At 45.9% G+C, this 22,857-nt stretch overlaps 1 protein-coding gene across 1 annotated transcript in view; it reads right to left on the bottom strand.

Annotated features, from left to right (window-relative positions):
• Window positions 1-225: 225 nt before the first annotated feature.
• The window catches only part of QTRT1 (queuine tRNA-ribosyltransferase catalytic subunit 1), a 345,830-nt gene continuing 323,198 nt past the window's right edge, over window positions 226-22,857 (bottom strand). The window contains exon 10 of the mRNA XM_078685122.1: window positions 226-2,839. Coding sequence (XP_078541248.1) covers window positions 2,690-2,839 — 150 coding nt within the window. The 3' untranslated portion in view covers window positions 226-2,689. The remainder of the gene's footprint in view (window positions 2,840-22,857) is intronic.

Here is a 22,857-nt window from a genome sequence, read left to right on the forward strand (position 1 = left end):
ATCTTACTCACTCATTTTGACATACACAATCTATATACACACATGCTCACACATATACATGCTCTCTCACCCAAACTCACTCTCACCCATGTGCACTCACACAACATACATTAAAACCATTTTATTTTTCTTATCTAAGATGACAGTGCTATGCCAGTTGTTAAAGGCCCTGAAGCAGAGTTATAGGTGTGCGCCAGAGGGTCAACAAAATGTTCAACAAAAAGACATGATTACGTTGTTTATAATAAAGCAAAAATGGGTTAGTAAAACAAAATCACACTGAAAGACGTCTATAATTAAAAAAGAGAAAGAATGAACCAGCACTATCATTACATCAGTTTAAAAAAGCCAATTTGATCTATGTCCTGATAAAGGCAAGAAAAGTGAATGAAGTGAATGTTAATACAAATCACATTTATACACCTATCTTCCACTCATACTTTCACAAGGTGCCTTATTTTAGGAGTATGGTACACAACTTTTTTCCTACTACACTCTCACAGCGGGTTCCTTATTCCTAAATTGATTAATGATGCCTGAAACAGGCGAACTCACAGGCATCCAGTTTCTGTGTCCAAGATGTGCTAGTTCACATTACGTTCTTACAACAATATGAATCCTCAATGTATACAGTCCTTTGTTTGAGGGAACAGTTAGTTTACAAAGCTGACAGATCTACACTCCAAAGAACACGTATGTGGTCGTGTATCATCAGAGCTGAATAAAAAGTAACATTACTACTAGATCACACCCCCTTCACATCACAGTGTGAAGATGTTTGTCCTTCTTGCTAACAAATGTATTCCTAGCAAACATCCTAATATTTGGTGCAGCATTCCTTCAGCTACTAACAAATTCAAGACTAGATTGCCTTTGAGGAGAACTTTCTTCCCTCCATTACAAAATCAAAAGAAATAAATCTGGATAGTCACAGTCAATGTCAAATATAGTTTTACACTACACCGTTCCCGAAAGTCAACTTGGAAAAATGGGGAAAGCAGTATACAGATCCTTTAATAAAAACCTATTGGAAGGTGTTAAATTGATACAGCTTGATATTTGAATACAGAGCCAACACACCTCTCTGCAACAAAGGTTATCCGTCTACGTGTGTGAACAGATGGATCTTAACCCTTTCCTTGCGCCCGTCGGCCATCGCAAGCACTACCTCCGTAGTGCTGCGCAAATCCGTTGGCCGGCGCGGCCCGGCCCCCACAATGGAACGCCTTCCGCGGTTAAGGCGTTTTAATGTGAAACATTTCACTGCAAAAGCTTTTGAAAATATATAAAAGTTTATACTTAAAATCAAATGCCTATACTTTGTCCCCCTTCTTCCAAGAGACCCATTCCCAAAATGTCCAATACAAGGCTTTGTTACACAATCTGATGTGCCATGTTGGAATTCCTTCTTGGGGAGCAGGCTAGTGATGCTACATGATGCATAAAATGCAGCCATGCCGTTGGTTGTGTAACAAACGCCATTTAATTTGGAACTTTTATGAAAGCATGTATGAAAGTTAAACTGTTCAAAATGACTCCAGTAACATTTACATGTTAAAATAGCATTATAAAGAAATTTACCAAAAAGGAAAATATAAAAATGCAAAAGTTAAAAGTCCTGAGTGATCGTATGATCCTGATGGGCCAGGAATGAAAGAGACATGGGCAAAGCGTTAATAAAGACTCACAAGAAGAGGAGAGAAGTCTTCACACCTAGTCTTACCGCAGACGATACAATCAAAATTAGAGTCAGCTCTCACAAGAAGGCAAGAGAGCTCAGGGAGACTTCTCAAATAAACAGCAAGTTACTAGGAAAGGGGAAGGGAGGTAAATTGGCAGCCAATAGCAAAAATGATAAAACTGTTTAAGAGTTGTTTACCCCAAAAATTCCCAGATGCAGTGTAAACTGCACCAGGTAAGCCATATACATTCATAGATTCATAACGTAATGTCTTGACACACCAACATTTCAGACTTTACCTACTACTTCTCGATATATCTGTGGACATGGTATTTCTTTGGCCTGTGCATTCTGGTGGCATACGGGACCATTCAGCACATAAACAAAAAGATGTTAAAATACATGCGGATTAGGAGATTGATTTTCCATGTTCTCGCTCTACCCATCTCGTGGACTATAATCAACAATGAAGACGCAGGAGCAAAAACCATCACCAGCGAACAACCCGCCACCACTGCATATTCCTGTGCCTTGGTTACCAAACAGCTCTCATCAACCCTAGGAAGTGCTCACACACCCAATGCGGCACAGCGGTATGGACATACAAAAGTGAATGGACACGCATGCAATTTTAAGTCTATTCCTCCTCCTCCACTTCCAAATGTCCTACATCAAAGGCAAGAGGTACAACAAATTCAAGGATCTGAGGCACTGTTTACTGGACGCAGATCTCCAGGCATTTGCTCTCTACTGTTTACCCCTTCACCAGCAGTTAGGCGAAAACCATGCAGCTCTGGATTCTGGTGTGCCCTGCCCGGCGCTCTAGTACAAGTTATTGATTAGGAAGATCCATGGGACAAGAATGAGCAATTCCTTCTGCTACATGGCCTTCAGTCCTTGGCTTGAGTGGTCCCGTACAACTTAGATACGAGCTAATAGTTCCAAAAGTCAACTTTCGGGTTAGCGTTAATGACTCTCCAAGGGCTTGGAATCACAAGTCCTTATGCGTTAATCCAGAATGATGTTGACTGAGGTCAGTGCATCGACGGCCCATTTGGGGTACTTCTTGTCACTGTACATGGTTCTCATGAAGTCCTGCACAAACTCCGGGAAGCGCTGCTGTAGGATGCTCTCTCGCACAGAGAGCATCAGATTCAACTATGGGAAGAAAAGAATTGAGAAGAAATTGTGAGACAACAGTGAGGCAGTGGAGCAGCAATAAACATGAGGCACTGGTATCTATTAATGCTCTCATTTCACCCCCTACTCCAACTGATTCTTGTTTTCCCCCCTAGGCTTTGTTTCTATAAAGTGAAGATTCCAGATCTGTGCCACTAGCTTTTGCACCAGTTGTTCTCTATGCTACCTCGATGTTTGCAAATCGGCAAACAACTGAACACACCATAGACTTTTATCAGTAAAACCAGGCCGGACTGGCTACCCGGCGGTTGTGTGTGTTGCCGAGCTGGGAGCTGATTCCGTTGATGGGGACCTGCGTGTGCTGAACAAAATTCGTTTTGCTTTTTTTATTTCAAAACGCACGCAGGTCCCCATCAACGAAATCAGCCCCCACTGCAGAGAAATGAGCCCACAGCTCGGCAGCACACCGAAACGCCCGGTAGCCAGTCCAGCCCTGAGTAAAACTGTATCTCTGTGCAAAAGTAGTGGCAATTCAATGGAAAATGTGCTGTCTGCAAATGACAGTGTCCTACACGCAATGTTTTAGAAATATATTTGCGACGGTGGGCGTCAGAAAGCACCACCTGCTACATTCTACAACCTTGCCCTCTCCTGATGAATATATTTGCTACACTTTGTGAGAAGCTAGGATTTTTCACACACCATATAACTTCAGTGATGTAATAATGATAGCTTCACCTCCTACTCTCAAATCGTTTCAGCACCACTGGTGCAAAGGTGCTGAACTATGTCCCCCAACTCCAGTTTTAAAACAAACCCTTGGAAGTTTTCCCAAGCAAAACCTTGGGTGAACCTTCCAGAATTTCCTCTGCCATTTATTTACTTCAGAAAACTATTTAAGCATAGAATTTGCTCACTACACATGATCATATTTAACCACCCCACTTGTGTATGACTTTCACACATAAATTGAGAAATATGGATGCGGCCTTATGGCCGGAGCTACTGACTTTGGATCTTGGGAACCAGGTTCAAGTCCTAGCTTTGTCTGTCAGCAAATCACTTAATCTCCTGGTCTTTAAATAAAATGAATCTGACATTGCATAATGTAATCTGGTGCTCATGAAAATCTCTTCAATGCCCTGGGGCTATGTTTGCAAAATATAAAACTGCAAAGGAGTCTAAAAAGCACCACTGGGCCTCGTTTTGACACAAAAAATGGATAAGAGGTCCTAACCCACACTCTGCTTCAGAAGGGGTTTTCAAACAGGTGCCACAGGCCAGCACCCCACTCTGAGCTCCAGTGCAGTTCACTATCTGCAGATCAATATCTTGGCCACAGTCCGATAAAGACACATCGAAGGGCATGGTCATGACATTTACAAACAAACGCTGTTAGTGAGGAATGCAAATAACTGTAAAAGCATGTAATTTTGTGAATTCACAGCATTTTGAAAGCATGTCTACTATTACATTTAAAAAATCGCTCCCGTCTCATGTCCGGTAAAGCTAGATGAGACCCCAAAGTGTGTTTATGGAATCACTGGACTACAGCATCTAATGTCAATCTTATGAAGGCATTTTCACTAACCATATTAGGCAGGAGACTTAGTAAGTATTACCGACCCACCCCCGTTAAAACCAGCCGGCATATCGGCAACACAACATGGCCCGTGAGTTAAATATCTCCCGTTTTTAACTTTCAGATCCCGGTTCCGATAAGCGAGACATTTAGTGAGCATGTATTGCACGCCCCGGCAACCGTTTAGGATTATCACCTTTTATTAAAATAACTTTAAATCTTTTCCTCTCAATTTCAGCTCTTGGAACACGGCGGGAATCCTACAACGCAAGGTAGTGGTGTGGCTCACTGGTTAGAGGCGGCAGACCCGGGAGCAGAGGACGGCCCGGGACCAGGGTTCAATCCCTGACGCGGCAGGGTCGTGGACCAGGGTCAGCGGACTCGACAATTCTCGCCTCGGTGCCTACTCTAACCAGGGATCACACTCGGCAACTCTGGGCATTAAGCTTGCCTCATCTCTACAACGGCCCCCCACAGACGCCGGGGATGCCTGGTTTCACCTTGGAGATACCCAGAAGGGACCATCTCACAGGGAAAGCCAGGACGGATTCCCCAGCGGTCTCCAACGCCGGGACGCTTACGGGCAGCTGTGCGCTTTACAAGTCCAACACATTTACATTTACATAGTGCCTTCACCACGCCGTAATTAAATAGCTCCCGGTTTTAACTTTCAGATGTCGGTTCTGAAAAGCACGACATTTAGCGAGTAGATAATGCACGACCCGGTAATCACTTAGGATTATCCCCCCCCCCTCCTTTTATTACTAGAACTTTAAATACTTTTCCTCGCAATTCCAGCCCGTGGAATACGGCGGAAACCTTACAACGCAAGGTAGTGCCTTAACTACGTGACGTTGTAATTGTAACGAGATCTCCCGCCCACAGGTGTCATTACTTCCCAAACCCTCCCGGCCCTTACTGTAACCCAAGGGCCGGTACCCACGTCCGGATATTAAAGAATAGAGTGTCTGTTAGTCTACTTACACTTAATCATTCGTTTTACAGCCTAAACCATCGCCCAGCCCACCTCGAGAAATCGATTGTCATTTCTACCGCAGATAGTAAGTAACTGCACCTTTAATTGTACAAGACATGTATAGACTACATAGATAAATCGGTGACTTTATCAGCTTGCCCCCTAGACCCGAGCACAGACGACCGGCTGGCCGACCCCCTGAACCGCTGATGACGATAAATCATACACACCATCATTCTTTGAACAGCCTCAGTGAGCATGGTTATTATTAGACTATCTATTCCATCACCCGTGCCGCTCTGGACACCGATGTACCCTCCTCTTTTAGATTCTCCTGTAAGTCTCTGTCCTGAATGTTTAGCAAGGTGTGGATCTACTCATTCTACCTGCTAGTAAGGAAGACACTTTCTTGAACCTAACTTAGACTTATCCTGATAGACCTGCCAACATGAAGCTGACTTTTGCTTTCTGCCCACGTATAGACTCACCCCCCCAACCGGGATCCGCAGGCCGGTGGGTTCAGGCGACCACCCCATTGGCCAAGTCATAATCTGCCTCCCTTAACCATTGAATTGACTCAAAGAAAGTAAGTGTAGCTTTACTACAGAGTACCTAGCGCGTCAGTAATTTAATAAAATCAAGCCGATGCAACTCTGCGTGCCCCAGCCCTCACCGCCAAGGTTTCACACAATCTAAGTAACAAGAACAAATAGACTGCATCTCTACTGTTATTACCATGTCGCTGGGAGCACCAAGTTACTAGACCAAGTGAGAAGATAAGTAGGGCAAAGTGAGCTGCAGCGTTTTCCTTTACATCTCTGTACTCAGCAAGTAGTAGACAGTCCCTCCAAACCACGACCAGGTCAAGTTATTGGAAGGGGGCATCTGCTGACGTCCTGTCCAAAACATTAGATAGCTTACCCATCGAAATCTCAGAAGACATAGATAAGGGGGCAAAGGTATTCACAGAGAGGCTGGAGTTGGCAGGTAAGAAGATAGCCCCCCTTAGGGTAGCTAGGCAAAAAAAACGTTCGCCATCAGCCCCTTGGTACAATGACAGACTCAGAATGCTCAAGCAGGCATGTCGCCAACAGGAGCGCATATGGATTTAAAACCAGGGCAAGCAAGAACAAATCAGCTATAGAAATCATATTAAGGAATTTAAAATAGCCCTGACAGAGGGAAAGTCCAAGTATTGCACTCAAAGGGGTAGTGTAACAAATCTCCACCTCGCTGGGCCTTAGAGAACCTGAGGGCTCCCACCAATTTTGCAACCAGCTAGCAAACTTCTTTCAATCCAAGATTGTAGACATTCATAAAGGTTTCAAAGCAGCCTCTAATGCATCCAACGGTGATGGATCAAGCCCTGATCTTTGGACTGGGTAAGAGTAGTCTGCTTAATTCAGACACTCTGTTCATCACCACCCCCTTATCTGAATCGTTTTTGGCCACTATAGGTGTGGCAGGGTATACTCAGACATGAGTCCCTTTCTCACTGCTCCATCAGGATTCAAGCAAGCCGGGCCGAAGAGGCTGAAATGGCAGAAACCGGTCCCCGGTAGCTTGTCTCCTTTCTGGTGAAGAATTGGCTTGGTAGTTTGGTCTGCCCTGTTCCCATGATGCACTGGGCCAGGGACAGACTAATTTGCATATAGCCAGGTTCTGAGCTGGGATGGGGCAGTGAGATAAATAACGGTGATGGATCAAGCCCTGATCTTTGGACTGGGTAAGAGTAGTCTGCTTAATTCAGACACTCTGTTCATCACCACCCCCTTTTCTGAATCATCTAATGCATCCAAGCAGCCAATTCAGATCAGAAGGCCGCATCTGGCATCTTGGCAGACCTCTGTTCAAACAGACCAGGAGACCAAATTATTGTCTGTCTTTCCATCTCTTTCTCCTAAGATGGTGGAACAATATCTTCTTAACACAAAATCAGGGTCTCCCCTTGAAGCCTGCCCACCTTTGGTACACCACATGGCAGCTAGGACCATAGCACAACCTCTTTCCAAATTAATCAACCAGGTAATTATCTCCGGGTACTGCCCTGGGAGATGGAAGGAGGCAATCATCAGACACCTTTTTAAAGATAACTAACCGAGATAATATGGATTGCAAAAACTATTGTCCCATCTCACTGTCTCTCTGCCCAGCAAAGGTTTGAGAAACACCTCAATATCCACATGATGGAGTTGGTGGAGCAGCAGGGCGGGCTGGATAATTCTCAGTTTGGGTTCCGGAAACATCAAGGGATGGAAACCACGCTGGTTTCAGTAACAGACTGCATTAGGCGTCTAGTGGATGAAGGACAGGGGGTAGCCTTGATACTCCTCGATCTATCAGCAGCGTCTGATACCATTTCGCCTCTGCCACTGATGGAGCATCTTCAAGATCTGGGTTTCACTCATCAAGCTCTGGCACTTCTGTCCTCCTTTCTTTTGGATCGTACACAAAGGGTGAAACTACAACACTTCTACTCAGAGGTTTTCGCTCTGCCATGTGGAGTGCCTACACTCTGCCATGTGGAGTGCCTTCACTCTGCCATGTGGAGTGTTGCAGGGCTCGTCATTAAGTCCCACACTCTCTATACTTTATGTGGCCCTTTTGGCGGCCTTAATCCAAGCATTTCGACTGAAAGTATTCGCTTATGCACAGATTATTGTGTCAATTCCCAAGAACTTATGCTCTACAGCAGATAATTTCTCATTATGCATGTCAGCAGGGGTAGACTGGATGGGCCAACACTTTTTAAAACTGGATGGGGGAAAAAACGAGGTGGTAGCCTTTGGCACGGGACCATCCAGCTGGAACAGTAGATTGTGGCCAGACACACTAGGTACCTGTCCCAGTCCAGAGAATAAGGCCAAAAGTCGTGCAGTTCTTTTAGATATGGAACTCAATCTTAAGGCCCAGACTTATCGTAGGGTGGCAACGTGCATTTGGATTATTAGGATGCTCAGGGAAATCTTCCCACTTATTCAGCAGTCAGCACTTAGGCAAGTTGCTCTTGCCCATGTCATGTCCAGCCTAGATTATTGCAACTCGCTATATTTGGACGCTAACATGAGCACCCAGTATAAACTCCAGGTGGTACAAAATACACTGGCCAGATTGATCCTTGATATTCCTAAGCGTCAGTCAGTCACCATGTGACTAGAGGCCTTACATTGGCTCCCCATTAAAAAAAACGTATTATGTTTAAATCTCTCTGCATAGTGCATCAGGCCATGTTCCTCCCCAGTCCAGCAAGAATCATAAATATGTTCCGCTGGTATCGTCCAGGAAAAATCCTGCAATCAGCACATCAAAATCAGCTCATGGTACCTAGAACTAAAAAGAAGAAATGGGGGGACAGAACATCCTCCGCTGCGGCAAGTAGATTTTGGAATTGAGGGTTATCCCTCAGCTGTTGCCATTCAGGAAGGCACATAAGACCTGGCTGTACATGTTATAGACTTTTTCCTCAATTTTATAGGCTAAGCTTGGTTATTTGGACGGCTCTCTACAGCGCCTTGATGCCCATGTGTAATTGTGGCACTTTATAAATTTCAAAATCAAATCAAATGTCGCCCTTCCATTAGAGCAAAAAATATCAATCTAGTTTATAGAAATCATAATTTCTTTAGTTCATTTCATTCAACATATATTATAATAAATTAAAAAATTCGTAATGTACACAAACGACAAAGCATTTCGGGGAAGCAATGTCCGGAGGATGTCACAACAGAGTTTTTTAGTTGGGGATAAAAGGATTGTCAGACCCTGTTCGACAGACCACAGGACTATCAGGGGCTCCTAGGCAAGAACCGTGGCTGATAATGGTGTTGTTTGCCATTGGTGTCTTGGGACCGTGCTAATATGGTTCTGCAAACTTGGACAAGGACACCTCTTCTGCATTTGCCTCTCATGGTAGGGAGGGCAAGCAGTCAAAGCCTTCTCCGGAGCTCACAATATGGCTCGGATGAGCAGCTATTTAGCTACGTAGGCCATAGCTCAGTCTGTTAATAATCATCTTTCTGAGTTCCAGACACAGTATTTTACTTCAGGCTTTGTGTTACTCCAATCCAATCCAAAAATTCTTTATTTCGGTCATATAGACCATAAAAGAGACAATAAAAACACACATACATTAAAATACACATCATATTTAAGAGAATTACATATTATAGAATGCTCCATCCCGGCATGGGGATGATTTAAAACACTAAAAATTCAAGAGGGTTCAGCAGATCCTTTCTTTTTTCTGATCAACCATATAGCCATGAGAAATTTTGAGACAGCAAACACGATGTGACCCAGGGTACTAGTTTTCAAAATCCTATATGCCTGTGCATATTCTCTGAACCCTAGGTTTTTACAAAGTGGTGCTATCCAGCGTTTCCTAGGCCTTTGGTAGGCGAGGCACACGAATAAGATATGAAGATCATCTTCCAAGTGGGTTTTACAGCATGGGCAAAATTTATCGGCCGTGTTGGACCACTTGGATGTGAAGGTTTTAGTAGGCAGTGTGCCAAGCCTCCACTGGACAAAAAGTTTTCTGGCCAGGATGGGAAAAATAAAATCCATAAAAGGTTCGAAAATATATGAATTTTTGGATTCTAAAAATCGCAGAGTAAGGGTGCCACTGTGTTGTGCATTTACCAGAAGTGCAAGTGACCTGTCCTTGAAAATTTTTGACAGGGCTTTACGCGAGATTGCTTGACAGCCTCGCGCTGGGTCCTCCCAAAGGTCACGGAGATTCATTGAAGTTAGTTCATTTTTGACAGAGACAAGCCAAGGAATTTTTCCACCATAATTAAGACTCATGACGTGGGTGAGGTCCTCCCTATAATGGTGCAGTTCGTTCGTGGACCAAAGCCTGTGCCAAAACTTCACTGGTTTGGACACAAGCTCCTCTGCAATAGGGGGTAACCCCAGGTCCATTCTCAGGGGCAGCAGTGGCGTTGCACGCGGAAGGGTCAATAAACGCCTTAAGAAACTGTTTTCGACTGTAGACAAATCCCTCGCCGCTTTATGCCCCCAAAGTTCACAGCCATAAGTGGCCGCTGCCTTGGCCTGGGACCTATAGGTTTCGAGGGCCGGGCTCACAGGCTTAAAGGACGAAGAATTGGCCACCTTCAGAATTGCACCAGACAGTTGAGACAGTTTTACCCTTGAGCGTGCTATCTGGTGGTCCCAAGATAAGTGTTCCTGTAATGTTACCCCCAAATATATGAAGGTGGACACCCTCTCGAGGCTGGCCGTCCCCAGGGTAGGATTAGGTCTTGTTTTAGTGGGTGGATTAAAAATCATATACTTTGTCTTCTCTGTGTTTATCTCCAACCCGTGCTGAGCACAGAAAAGTCCAAATCCATCCAGGATCCTCTGAATCCCCATGGGGGATTTGGAAAGAAGGAGGGTATCGTCGGCAAACATAATTGCCGGTACCCTCCTTCCTGCCAGGCAAGGAGCGTCGTTGTTATTTACATTTTCCAGGTGGGAGATGACATGGTTGATGTACAAGCAAAACAGGGTTGGTGCCAGGACACAACCCTGCCTCACTCCTCGAGAGACGGGGAACCTTGATGACAATTTGCCATCCTTCCCACACCTGACCTGCGCATAGTTGTTCTCATGCAGCCTGACTAAGATGTTGAGTAGCTGGGGGGGAACTCCCAGCTTTTCCAGCACCTCCCAGAGCTTTCTGCGCGGGACTAGGTCAAAGGCTGACCTCAGGTCTACGAAAACCATGTACAGTCTTCCCCCCTCGATGATCACGGTCTTCCAGTAAAGGAGGACGAGGCGGAAGATCTGGTCCATGGTCGACGTATTCTTCCTGAAGCCAGCCTGCAGAGGACTCAAGATGTCATTGTCCTCTACCCAGTCTTGTAGATGGTTCAAAATGAGACGCGCAAAGAGCTTTTGGGGGACATCTATAAGACTAATTGGCCTGTAATTAGTTGGATTTAGAGGGGAACCTTTCTTATGGATTGGGACAATTTCGGCCCCTAACCAAGAGGAAGGAACCGCCATACCTCCTAGTATAGCGTTAAATAAAATGAGAAGGTACGGGGCCCAGATATCGGGATGGTACTTAAACAAATCCCCGGGAAGCTTGTCCAAACCCGGTGCCTTCCCCAAGGCCAGACACTCCAACGCTGTCTTCACCTCGCCTAGAGAGAATTCCAGGGGCGTGTCTGAGGGACATGGAAAATCCGTCGCCAACCCATCAGGCCATAGTGTAGTTGCATGGTATAATGCTCCAAAGTGGGCCTCCCACACAGAGGGGGCAATATTAGGCTCTACCGCAGGCGTGAGCACCCCAGTACCGTTATTTACCAGAGCCCAGAACTTCCTAGAATCTCTGCACTTCAGGGCTTCAAACAATTCCTGCCAGTGGTTCCAATCCCACTCAGCCCTAGCACTAGCCACCGCAGACTTGTACTCCCTCCTCAGGGTTGCAACCCTCTCCCTATCACTACCTTCTTTGATGGCTGAAAGTAGGTCGGATTTGATTTTTCTACAGGTGGGAGTGTACCAAGTCGCAGTACGGGTAGCTTTCCTTCTTGCGGGCACCACCGGGTTGAAGACATCAGCAAGGTCCCTGACCAAAGTCTGATGGATGCCGGAAAGTCTCTCATTATAGTCAGAGAGTCTGGGTTGACTAATTAGAGCATCCACCTCCTGAAGCATGGGGAGTGCTATACCATATAACTTATTCATGGCTTTTTCGTTATTGACCAACTTCCCCCATTTCACCCGTCGTCTACTTGAGGTGAGGAGTATGTCCCTCTGGTCACCTCCTGCATCAGTGACTGCCAACCCTACAGCGAAGGTTGGGTGCTGAATTTCCAAGAGGAGACAATTGTGGTCGCTATCTGTTCTAGATACCACTTTGAAGTCCTGCACTTTAGGCCATAAGGATATATCAATAAAAATATAATCCAACCTGGACTCGTGCCCCTTTCTATTAAATGTGCACACCGATGGAGTATCGGAGGGAGTGCGCCCATTGCACGCCCTCAGTGCAAAGTTCAAAGTAAGGGAGGTGAGTTGTATTGCCAGCGGGGACCACGCTTTAGGGTGGGGCGAGGAGGAGGGTGGGACACCCCAATAGTCATCCTCAGCTGTAAATGGTCCCTCCATTAGACCCTCGAGTGGTTCGAAATGGCAATTAAAGTCCCCTCCCATCACTATCTTCAGGTCTGCAGGTAGTTGACCTAGAAAGGATGAGAGTTCGACTAAGGTGGAAGATTCATTACCCACAGCAACTGGTCGGGAGTAGACATTTACAATTGCCCAAGTCCCTTTACCAGGCCAAATAAGGCGAAGACACTGGATGTCCTGGGAGAGAGTATCCATACTCTCCACCTGACACCCAATGTGACTCGCCACCCAAATTGCCAACCCACCCGAAGGTCTCCCCCTACCATTCCATTTTGCCGGGATTTCGTATATATCGTACCCCCTCATATGATGTGGTTCCCTTGCCCACGTTTCCTGTAGGAGAAGAATGTCACTCCCCTCGAGCAGGGTCTCCCACTCCGGGGTACCCACCTTATTCATAATACCCGCCACATTCCATGACATGTTACTAGTTTGGAGTGATGCGGTTCAGCAAAGGTGAGTCAGTACCTCAGCCACGAGGTATAGGATCGTGGAAGGCAGCCCTGTGGCTTGGATCTTGTTTCTGGGAACAAACAGCACAGTAGGACTCTGCGGCGAATATATGTCTTTGGCAGTTTCCACCACCAGACCTGTGAGGGTCCTTTGCTATGGTATTGTTGTTGGGAGCCCCAAGACTAACGCACGTTGGGGACAGTGGCAGAAAAGGTCTCTAGTCGTTTTGTAATGATGACAGAGGACACGCCGACCCTCAAGTTTGTCTTTACTTCAAGCAGTTCGTATATGAACTACATAGGGAGGCAAGGAGATCTCTCACAGCTCAGATCAGGCCTTATTTCACAACCAGTAACAAGTCCAAACCTTTGAGAGCTCCACACTGCTTGAACAGCACAGTGCTTCACTGCCAGGGCAGTCTCCCATCCTGCAGGGCCAGATACACTATTTCCCTCTCTGAGCATGCTGGCAGCCTTGTAGGTACTCAGCTAACCACAAGTTCTTCAACAAGCTCTGTAGACTTCAGGTGAAGTCACCTCACATGTGGGAGACTGGCTCACAGACTGACATCAGGCCAGGATCACAGTAGCTCTTACAGTACTCTGAAAAGCACTTCTTCCTTGGCCAAGAAGAAATTAGAACCTGAGCAAAGTGGGGTGTTTTTGGGTCCCATCCTCTTCTCTACCTCTAACAATAGAATCTGCTCATATATAATAAAGGCTACTTTTCACGGGTGGGGCTAGTAGGGATAGGCATCGCACTCCACCTACACCAGAAAAAAGGTCTGTTCGGTATTATAATCTACAAACACCACTATACTGCCACTTTACGCCAACAACTAGGACATGGCCAATAATCCAATATGAGGCTAGAGGTCACCCCTTGTGCACCCTTTTAGATCCCAGGATGAGCACTGGTACTTCAGAATCAGCCGCACTGGCCCCGCACCCTGCGTGCATTCTACATTAGTGTTCACTTTGCCAAAGAAAAAGCCAGGATACCAGTTTCACAGGCTGTCGGGTCACATAGGGTAGAGACACATGCTGTTCACCATCAGAGCCCATTCTTGCACCAAGAGAGATCAAACAACAGCACCCTGCTTGGCCTCAATCTACAGTATAGGGACCTTCATCATAACATTGTCTTACAGTATGATAAATACTGTTTTAAGACAGAGATGCATCTTTGTGAAAAGGCAGATAACCGGTCCTTCTTGTTGGAACTTCAGCCCTGTGATCTATGTGTCCTACTCTAGGAACAACACACTCAGAGAAGTATTCTGTACCAGCCTCACAGTTAAAACAGCATTTTATAAAAGTGGGAATCCTCTCCATTAAATCTTAAGTGATGTACAGCTCTTTGAGCTGGTGATGTGGTAGCATTTCCCGCTCCCATGGGTCTGAGAAACAAGCCTCAATCCGAAGGCCAGGAGCAACCATGACAGGTGAAGTCCCTGCACCAGAGGACTCATGAACTGCGGGAATTGTTACAACGATACCTAGAACAGAATTTTGGAAGAATACTGATTGGGAAGGGGAAAGATTAGGAGTTACCTGGGGAATCACATTACCAACATGCACTATCAAAGGCAACAGGACCAGCATTGGCATGCTGGTACAATGCTAACTTTTTTGCTTACATTTTAATTGCCAGCATATGCCACAAAAAGAAAATAAAACAGACCACCACCTAGCTAAACGTAGTCACCATATGCTAGCAATAAAATGTGTTTTTTTTAAAACCCTGGCATGGATATATTACTATTTTTTTTTTTAAAAGCCTTTTCTTTGTGTCTCACATTTTGACTATTTTTAGGAAGCTGGCAAGAAGAAATTGTCACCCAACCAAGTTCTCAAATTGCAAGCAGCCACAATCTCATAATGCCAAAAAAAGCAACATCTAACAGTGCACCTGGTAAGTAAGCGAAATAAATAACTAGCTTGCACTGAAGGGAATGGAATTATTTTTAAACGGATCTGCACAATGTGCACTTGCTTTGTTCCGTCGCTCAACGTTAAGGGAGCCAATGGGTAAAGCTGGCTGACCCACTGACACCTGCTACATGCTGTGGTCTGTGAAGCAAAATGTGAATGACAATTCAGGTGAATGGATGAAGCCTGCTGACCAAAAGCCCTTCTATGTGTGTATGTTAGGTCTCATATTTTAGAAATCGAGACATCTCACCAGACTATTGAAGGCTACATTGAAAAAGCACTGGCAATGCAGATTGTCTGGCTAATGCATGAAAGTGAGTTTTCTGTCACTTATGGGTTTACACACTCAATAAGCAATCAAGTTTGCCCTCTAAAACCAGTCCTTGCACTCATGTATTCTTTCATCCACCCACTGAGTAATTCTTGCACTCACCCAATGACAGAACCAGAATAAGGGACACAAACTCAACTACATATGCAAGACAATTGAAAAGAATACAAGTAGGAGAAAAAAAGTATGCTGCTGTCTAAACACTGCGAACATATGCTTGCAATAAGTAATTGAAATAGTCTCATGTAGTAAAAACCACCGCAATGGAGCGCACACCGCTAGCCCCTCCTCCGGATCGCCCCTCGGGATTCTGGTACTTGTAGTTCAATAGTGGATCACCCAGGTGGGTGCAAGTCGGTACTTGTTGGACTGATGAATGTAGTATTCGGTCATGGATGGACGGTTAGTGTAAATAACACCCAGACAGGCCAACAACAGAAGGCGGCTGACCCAAAGGCCCTCTATGTATCTATTAGGATATATATATGGAAAATGTTACTTACCCTCTAAGCATTTATTTCTATTGTGTAGTGCTGTAGATTCACATGCTCTACATACTTCTGGTGTCTAGTATTGGGCTTGGACATTTGCAACTTGCTTTTCTTTAAACAGGTTTTTTGAAGTCTGAGGTATATGGTAACTCCTCCTTCAATTCACACCGTGGTGTTTGGTAAAAGTGTGCTGAGTTGACCAAGTCGCTGCCTCACAGATAACAGCTAATGGACTTCTTATGAGTGGAGCGTGCCCAGGAAGGAACAGAAAGAACTTGTTAGGCTTTAAGGTAGCAGGTCTGGATGCAATTGACTATCAATCTAGCAATTCCTGCTTTAGGAATAGGCTGACCTTTTCGGGGGTTACTAAAAATAAAAACAGCCAGCCTGCCTTACAAAAGGGTTTGTTCCTGTCAATGTAGTACATGACAGCCCTATTGACGTCTACAGTGTGAAGGGCTCTCTCTGCCACTGACTGTGGTTGTGAAAAGAAAACAGGGAGTTAGTTCTATGGTATGGTTGAGATGAAAGGGGGGAAAAATCACCATAGGCAGAAACGTTCGATTGGTCTGCAGTACTACCCTGTCTTTGCGGACTTGGATATAGGGTTCTTGTAATGTAAGTGCTTGCAGTTCACTAATACATCTGAGAAATGTTATAGCCACTAAGAATACAACTTTCTAGGAGAGGAACTTAGGGAGGCAGGATTGCCTTGGCACAAAAGGGGGACCCATGAGTCTGGTAAGGACAATGTTAAGGCATCCTTGGGGAAATCACTTTTGAGGCACTTAGTACAAAGTCTTTATGACTGGTATACAAAACAACGAGGAACGTTCTCTATTCTGCATTAAGTGTCTATGGCTGCTAAGTGGAGTCTAATGGAAGTGTATGCTAACCTGGAATGTTGTAGATGAAGGAGGTAGCATATAATGTCCTGGACTGCAGGGTTTAACGGATCTATATGCTTTGGAATACAGTAGTGGACAAACCTCTTCCATTTTGCGATGTAGCTGGCCTGCATGCTTCCTTCAGGATGTCCATGGACTCCTGTGTAGGTAGCTGAACTTTTAAGTTCTCAGGTGCCAAATTGCTAGATTGAGCGGTTTGAGTTCTAGATGTCCGATCGGATTTTGGTTCTTGGTGAGAAGAGTCGGCCTATTTGGGAGCTTCTCATGGATGAGTTGAAAGACATTTCGGGTAGAGTGGAGCAGCATGGTTGTCTGGCCCAGGTGAGAGCTATGAGGATGATGTCTGGGATGTTTGCTGCATCTTGTGCACCACTAGTGGAAGCAGGAGTGGTGAGAAAGGGTCCCAATCCAACTTGTTTGATCTACAAGGGAAAGGCAGAGAGAGCAGGTGCCGCCTTGCTTCTGCAATGAGTACATTGCTGTCTTCTTGTCAGTTCGGACTAATACTACCTTGCCCTGTATCTGCGGGAGGAAGTCTTGGAGGGCTAGCTGGATTGCTATGAGTATGAGGCTATTGATGTGGTAACCCTGCTGTTGTGGGGTCCAAAGTGCTTGCACTGCTGTGAGATGGAGATGTACCCTAAACTGTTTGCGATGTGTCCGTGGTGATGTCGGCTTGCAGTAAAGGGTCTTTGAAAGGCTGACCCTGTAACAGATTGTTGCTGTTCCACCACTGCAGAAAGTGATGAATTCTGGTCTTTACCAACACTAGATCATTTGTGTGAACCTTCCTCTCTGGACCATTGTGCAGCAAGGCAGTGTTGAAGACAACATATGTTCAGTCTGGTATCCTTTGATCTACAGGCGATCATATCACTTCTCAAATGGTTCTGTGTACACAGTTCCCCTAATTCCAGATTTATCTGTATGGATACTACATATTCTTCACACAATCTTTTGCTGCGACACAGCAATTTGAATATTCACATACGAGAATTCGATACTACTTTGTAGCTTCACGTCAACATTAGCCTTGAAAAAGTCCTTTGTGATGAAACATGAGTCGGTTGTAGTAAGTGGCGCCCCGATTGGCTTGAACAACTATTACAACATACCTACCTCACATCATTGTCCTCCATGTGACTAAAAACCCAGTATACATGTTTTTTTAACTTACCAGTACAACAAAACTGTTGTTCTGTCAATATTAGCTATGATTACCAAACTTTTGTTTGAATTAATAAATATATAACATTCTAAATCTATCTGACATCCTTTGGTTGACCATCAAACATAAATAATGTATTTATTTTAACTGCTAGCGTGCTCCTGACAAACTTTGTTCCTGTTACCAGTGATGACTTTCCCCATCACTCTAGAGACACTTTTTGGTAACTGAGTGTATTCTAGTGTTGCACTCTATCCAATATTGCTACCATTTTCTATTACTGTGTTGCCTCGAATTGGGCGCTTTAATATGTGATGTGTGTGGTGGATGTTCTCCGCTGCTACCATTGTAAAGTTGATAAATCGATTCTTAGAAGCCGACAGGCGCATACTACCAGAGGTATCCAGCAGGGATAATGTTTGGGAAAGCAATAAAGGATATACCTCATGCCACCTCCTGGCCCCCAGAACCACTGAGTATAAACTTCAGTCAGCAAAAGCGAGGAGCCAATAATGACAGCTAGCAAAGCTTGACATGCCAGAGAACCCAACATCCAGGAAGGAGATCTTGTATTGATGAGAAACATCCAAAGTGGAGGGAAGTTCTGCTTCCCATTTGAGAGAAACACCTGGACGGTGGTGAAACGAAAAGGTATTACAATAACATCAAAGAAAACAGTCACCCACAATACATCTAATTTCAGAAGGTGGAAGATGGAAGGACTCGCTAAACTAAGTAATATGCTCCAAACACGGCAGCCATGGGAATGATGTCAGTTGGGAAGTCAAAGGGATGGGTGATTATTTTGACGTGGATAAGGGTAAGTCATTCTCCAGGAGGTCTATGGGCAAGATGAGTCCTCACACCCTTGCAGTCCACCCCAACAACTCGAGACCCGAGCCACATAGATCCGGAAAGTTGAAAGACTATTTGTTGACACAGTGGACTTAAAGTGAATGAACAATCATGTATGTTAATTTTTATTGACTCAGGGTTTGTAGCACATGCTTTGAAAAAGTTGCGAAGAATGCAGTGTGCCTTGTGACACGTAGGATACGTATCACATGTCCACACATCCCGATGCAGCATCAGAGGATATAATGAATATGACCCTGGCTGCATGGTGTGGTCTAGTCCCTCTGAGCTCAGAAGATGTCTACAGTCCTCGCTACTTTCTTGAGATTTCTCAGAGCAGAGCCTGAGAATCTAGTGGGGCATGGTTTACAACCCTGCCTTACACCTTAAGGGATCTTTAGGAAGGAAAATTGTACCGGGCAGAGTACTAGATACTATTAGGCAAATATATAAACTCTAGAAACACAAAAATATAGTGCAAATCATAAGAACTAACATGTAGACATGTTTATAAAACTATATTCTTTTTTTTATTAATGAGATTTTTTGAATAAACATATATAAATATTCATAAATACATTTAGATACTTCCAATATATAACTACATACACATAATGGATAATATTGTGCAGATTAGAACCACATATTCAAACACAATGGTATAACCTGTGACCACGATAGGTCAAAAACAATTTATAAGGCACATGATGATTCATATACAGAATGTTAAGCTGAGAGATAATTCAAGCTGTATTTTTGGAAACACTGGTAATGTTTGTAGAATACCAACGCGTTTCGGCAGAGCCTTCTTCAGGATTTCATACCAGTGGTTACTTCATTTGCGGGCCTGATAAATTTGATGCGGTCCCTGCGGGTGATCTTGTAGCCGTCCGGGATGGCTATGGCGATGTTGGGTGCTGAGGAGGCATTCATCCAGGTCTCTGTCAGGAAGGCCATGTCCGGGGAGGACGTGTCAAGCAGGTCCCAGAGTTCGAAGGTGTGTTTGAGTGCGGAGCGGGTGTTCAGTAATATGCATCTGAGGTGGTTGCGTCCTGTCACGGTGGGTGGTTTGGCGGCTCAGAGGCTGGTGAAGTTGCAGCTCCTGCAGGAGAAGTGTCCTTTGGTGTGCTTAGGGGCAGCCAGGAAACAGGTGTGCGGTCATCCGGTGTTGAGTGCGTGGAGGGTGTTGGCGTCATAGCGGCGTCGTTGGGTGTCATGACGATCGCGGGGGCCAGTGGGTCTGTCACTGGGCGCGGTCCAGGCGCAGACAGGCTTGCCTTAGGTGCGCCCGCTGCACACGGCTGCGCAGCGGGCACCATTTGGTGGGAGGGAGGAGCAGCTAGGAGCGGGCGGCGAATGGGTGAGCAGGGGGCGGGGCAGCAGCGGGAAAACGGGTGAGGCAGGGGTTACAGAAGGCAAAAACAGGGGGCCCAGGGGAGAAAACGAGGAAGACAATACAAAGGGTATCAGGCAAAATAATGAGCAGTAATACAGGAATGTAAAGAAGACAAGAATTCAGCAGTACCTGCCCAACGAGGCAGAGGAGCCTCGAACCTGTGGCAGCGGCAGTGAAAGCAGCAGGAACACACCGTCCGCCTGGTGGAGCTGTGCGGTGAGGGGGAGCGACCTGCCAGAAGACAGGGTCAAGGGTCGCTGACATAGCACTCCATAAGGGTGCATGTGTTTGCAAGACGTTTCCTGCGACGCTGATTGCCCTGTTCCCCTCCTGCTCTTCGTGGCGTTGCTTGCCACCCTTCCCTGGCCCTCTTCCTGCTGTCTATCAGGCTACTGCCTCCTCCTGATGTCCGTCATTTTGCTGCCCTCTTCCGCCGTCCCTCGTGTTGCTTGCCTCTGCTGACCTCTTCTTGCTGTCCCTCAAGTTGCTTGCCCACCCCGACTCAACCGCCACAGTACTTAGGCGATTAAGCCAGAGTCCCTGAAATAGTTTCAACAACTTGTGAGGCCTAGGACACAAAATCTAGTGATACAAAAGGGGATGATGGACGGAGCGTTTGAGCAAATCAAACACTCACCCCCAGTCAACTGATCTGGGTTTAATCCACCACCATTCTTTAGCCCACTCACCCACCCCATTTCAGACATGGCTATATGCAAATCAGTCTGACCCTGTGCCTCATGGGAACAGTACAGCCCGAAAAGCCAAGCCATGTCTTCCATGGACCGGAAACAAGCATCCTTGGACCGGTTTCGGATTCATAATCCTCATCAGCCAGGCTATCTTGAATCCAGTGGCCAAGTGAGCAAGGGACTCGCGTCTGAGCATACCCTGCCACACTTAGGGCGAACAAAGCGATACAAAAGGGGATGATGGACGGAGCGTTTGAGCAAATCAAACACTCACCCCCAGTCAACTGATCTGGGTTTAATCCACCACCATTCTTTAGCCCACTCAGCCACCCCATTTCAGACATGGCTATATGCAAATCAGTCTGACCCTGTGCCTCATGGGAACAGTACAGCCCGAACTGCCAAGCCATGTCTTCCATGGACCGGAAACAAGCATCCTTGGACCGGTTTCGGATTCATAATCCTCATCAGCCAGGCTATCTTGAATCCAGTGGCCAAGTGAGCAAGGGACTCACGTCTGAGCATACCCTGCCACACTTAGGGCGAACAAAGCGATACAAAAGGGGATGATGGACGGAGGATTTGAGCAAATCAAACACTCACCCCCAGTCAACTGATCTGGGTTTAATCCACCACCATTCTTTAGCCCACTCAGCCACCCCATTTCAGACATGGCTATATGCAAATCAGTCTGACCCTGTGCCTCATGGGAACAGTACAGCCCGAACTGCCAAGCCATGTCTTCCATGGACCGGAAACAAGCACCCTTGGACCGGTTTCGGATTCATAATCCTCATCAGCCAGGCTATCTTGAATCCAGTGGCCAAGTGAGCAAGGGACTCACGTCTGAGCATACCCTGCCACACTTAGGGCGAACAAAGCGATACAAAAGGGGAAGATGGACGGAGCGTTTGAGCAAATCAAACACTCACCCCCAGTCAACTGATCTGGGTTTAATCCACCACCATTCTTTAGCCCACTCAGCCACCCCATTTCAGACATGGCTATATGCAAATCAGTCTGACCCTGTGCCTCATGGGAACAGTACAGCCCGAAATGCCAAGCCATGTCTTCCATGGACCGGAAACAAGCATCCTTGGACCGGTTTCGGATTCATAATCCTCATCAGCCAGGCTATCTTGAATCCAGTGGGCAAGTGAGCAAGGGACTCACGTCTGAGCATACCCTGCCACACTTAGGGCGAACAAAGCGATACAAAGGGGGATGATGGACGGAGCGTTTGAGCAAATCAAACACTCACTCCCAGTCAACTGATCTGGGTTTAATCCACCACCATTCTTTAGCCCACTCAGCCACCCCATTTCAGACATGGCTATATGCAAATCAGTCTGACCCTGTGCCTCATGGGAACAGTACAGCCCCAACTGCCAAGCCATGTCTTCCATGGACCGGAAACAAGCATCCTTGGACCGGTTTCGGATTCATAATCCTCATCAGCCAGGCTATCTTGAATCCAGTGGCCAAGTGAGCAAGGGACTCACGTCTGAGCAACCCTGCCACACTTAGGGCGAACAAAGCGATACAAAAGGGGATGATGGACGGAGCGTTTGAGCAAATCAAACACTCACCCCCAGTCAACTGATCTGGGTTTAATCCACCACCATTCTTTAGCCCACTCAGCCACCCCATTTCAGACATGGCTATATGCAAATCAGTCTGACCCTGTGCCTCATGGGAACAGTACAGCCCGAACTGCCAAGCCATGTCTTCCATGGACCGGAAACAAGCATCCTTGGACCGGTTTCGGATTCATAATCCTCATCAGCCAGGCTATCTTGAATCCAGTGGCCAAGTGAGCAAGGGACTCACGTCTGAGCATACCCTGCCACACTTAGGGCGAACAAAGCGATACAAAAGGGGATGATGGACGGAGCGTTTGAGCAAATCAAACACTCACCCCCAGTCAACTGATCTGGGTTTAATCCACCACCATTCTTTAGCCCACTCAGCCACCCCATTTCAGACATGGCTATATGCAAATCAGTCTGACCCTGTGCCTCATGGGAACAGTACAGCCCGAACTGCCAAGCCATGTCTTCCATGGACCGGAAACAAGCATCCTTGGACTGGTTTCGGATTCATA

This window comes from Lissotriton helveticus, chromosome 1_1, assembly GCF_964261635.1.
Source record: "Lissotriton helveticus chromosome 1_1, aLisHel1.1, whole genome shotgun sequence".
Taxonomy (NCBI): Eukaryota; Metazoa; Chordata; class Amphibia; order Caudata; family Salamandridae; genus Lissotriton; species Lissotriton helveticus.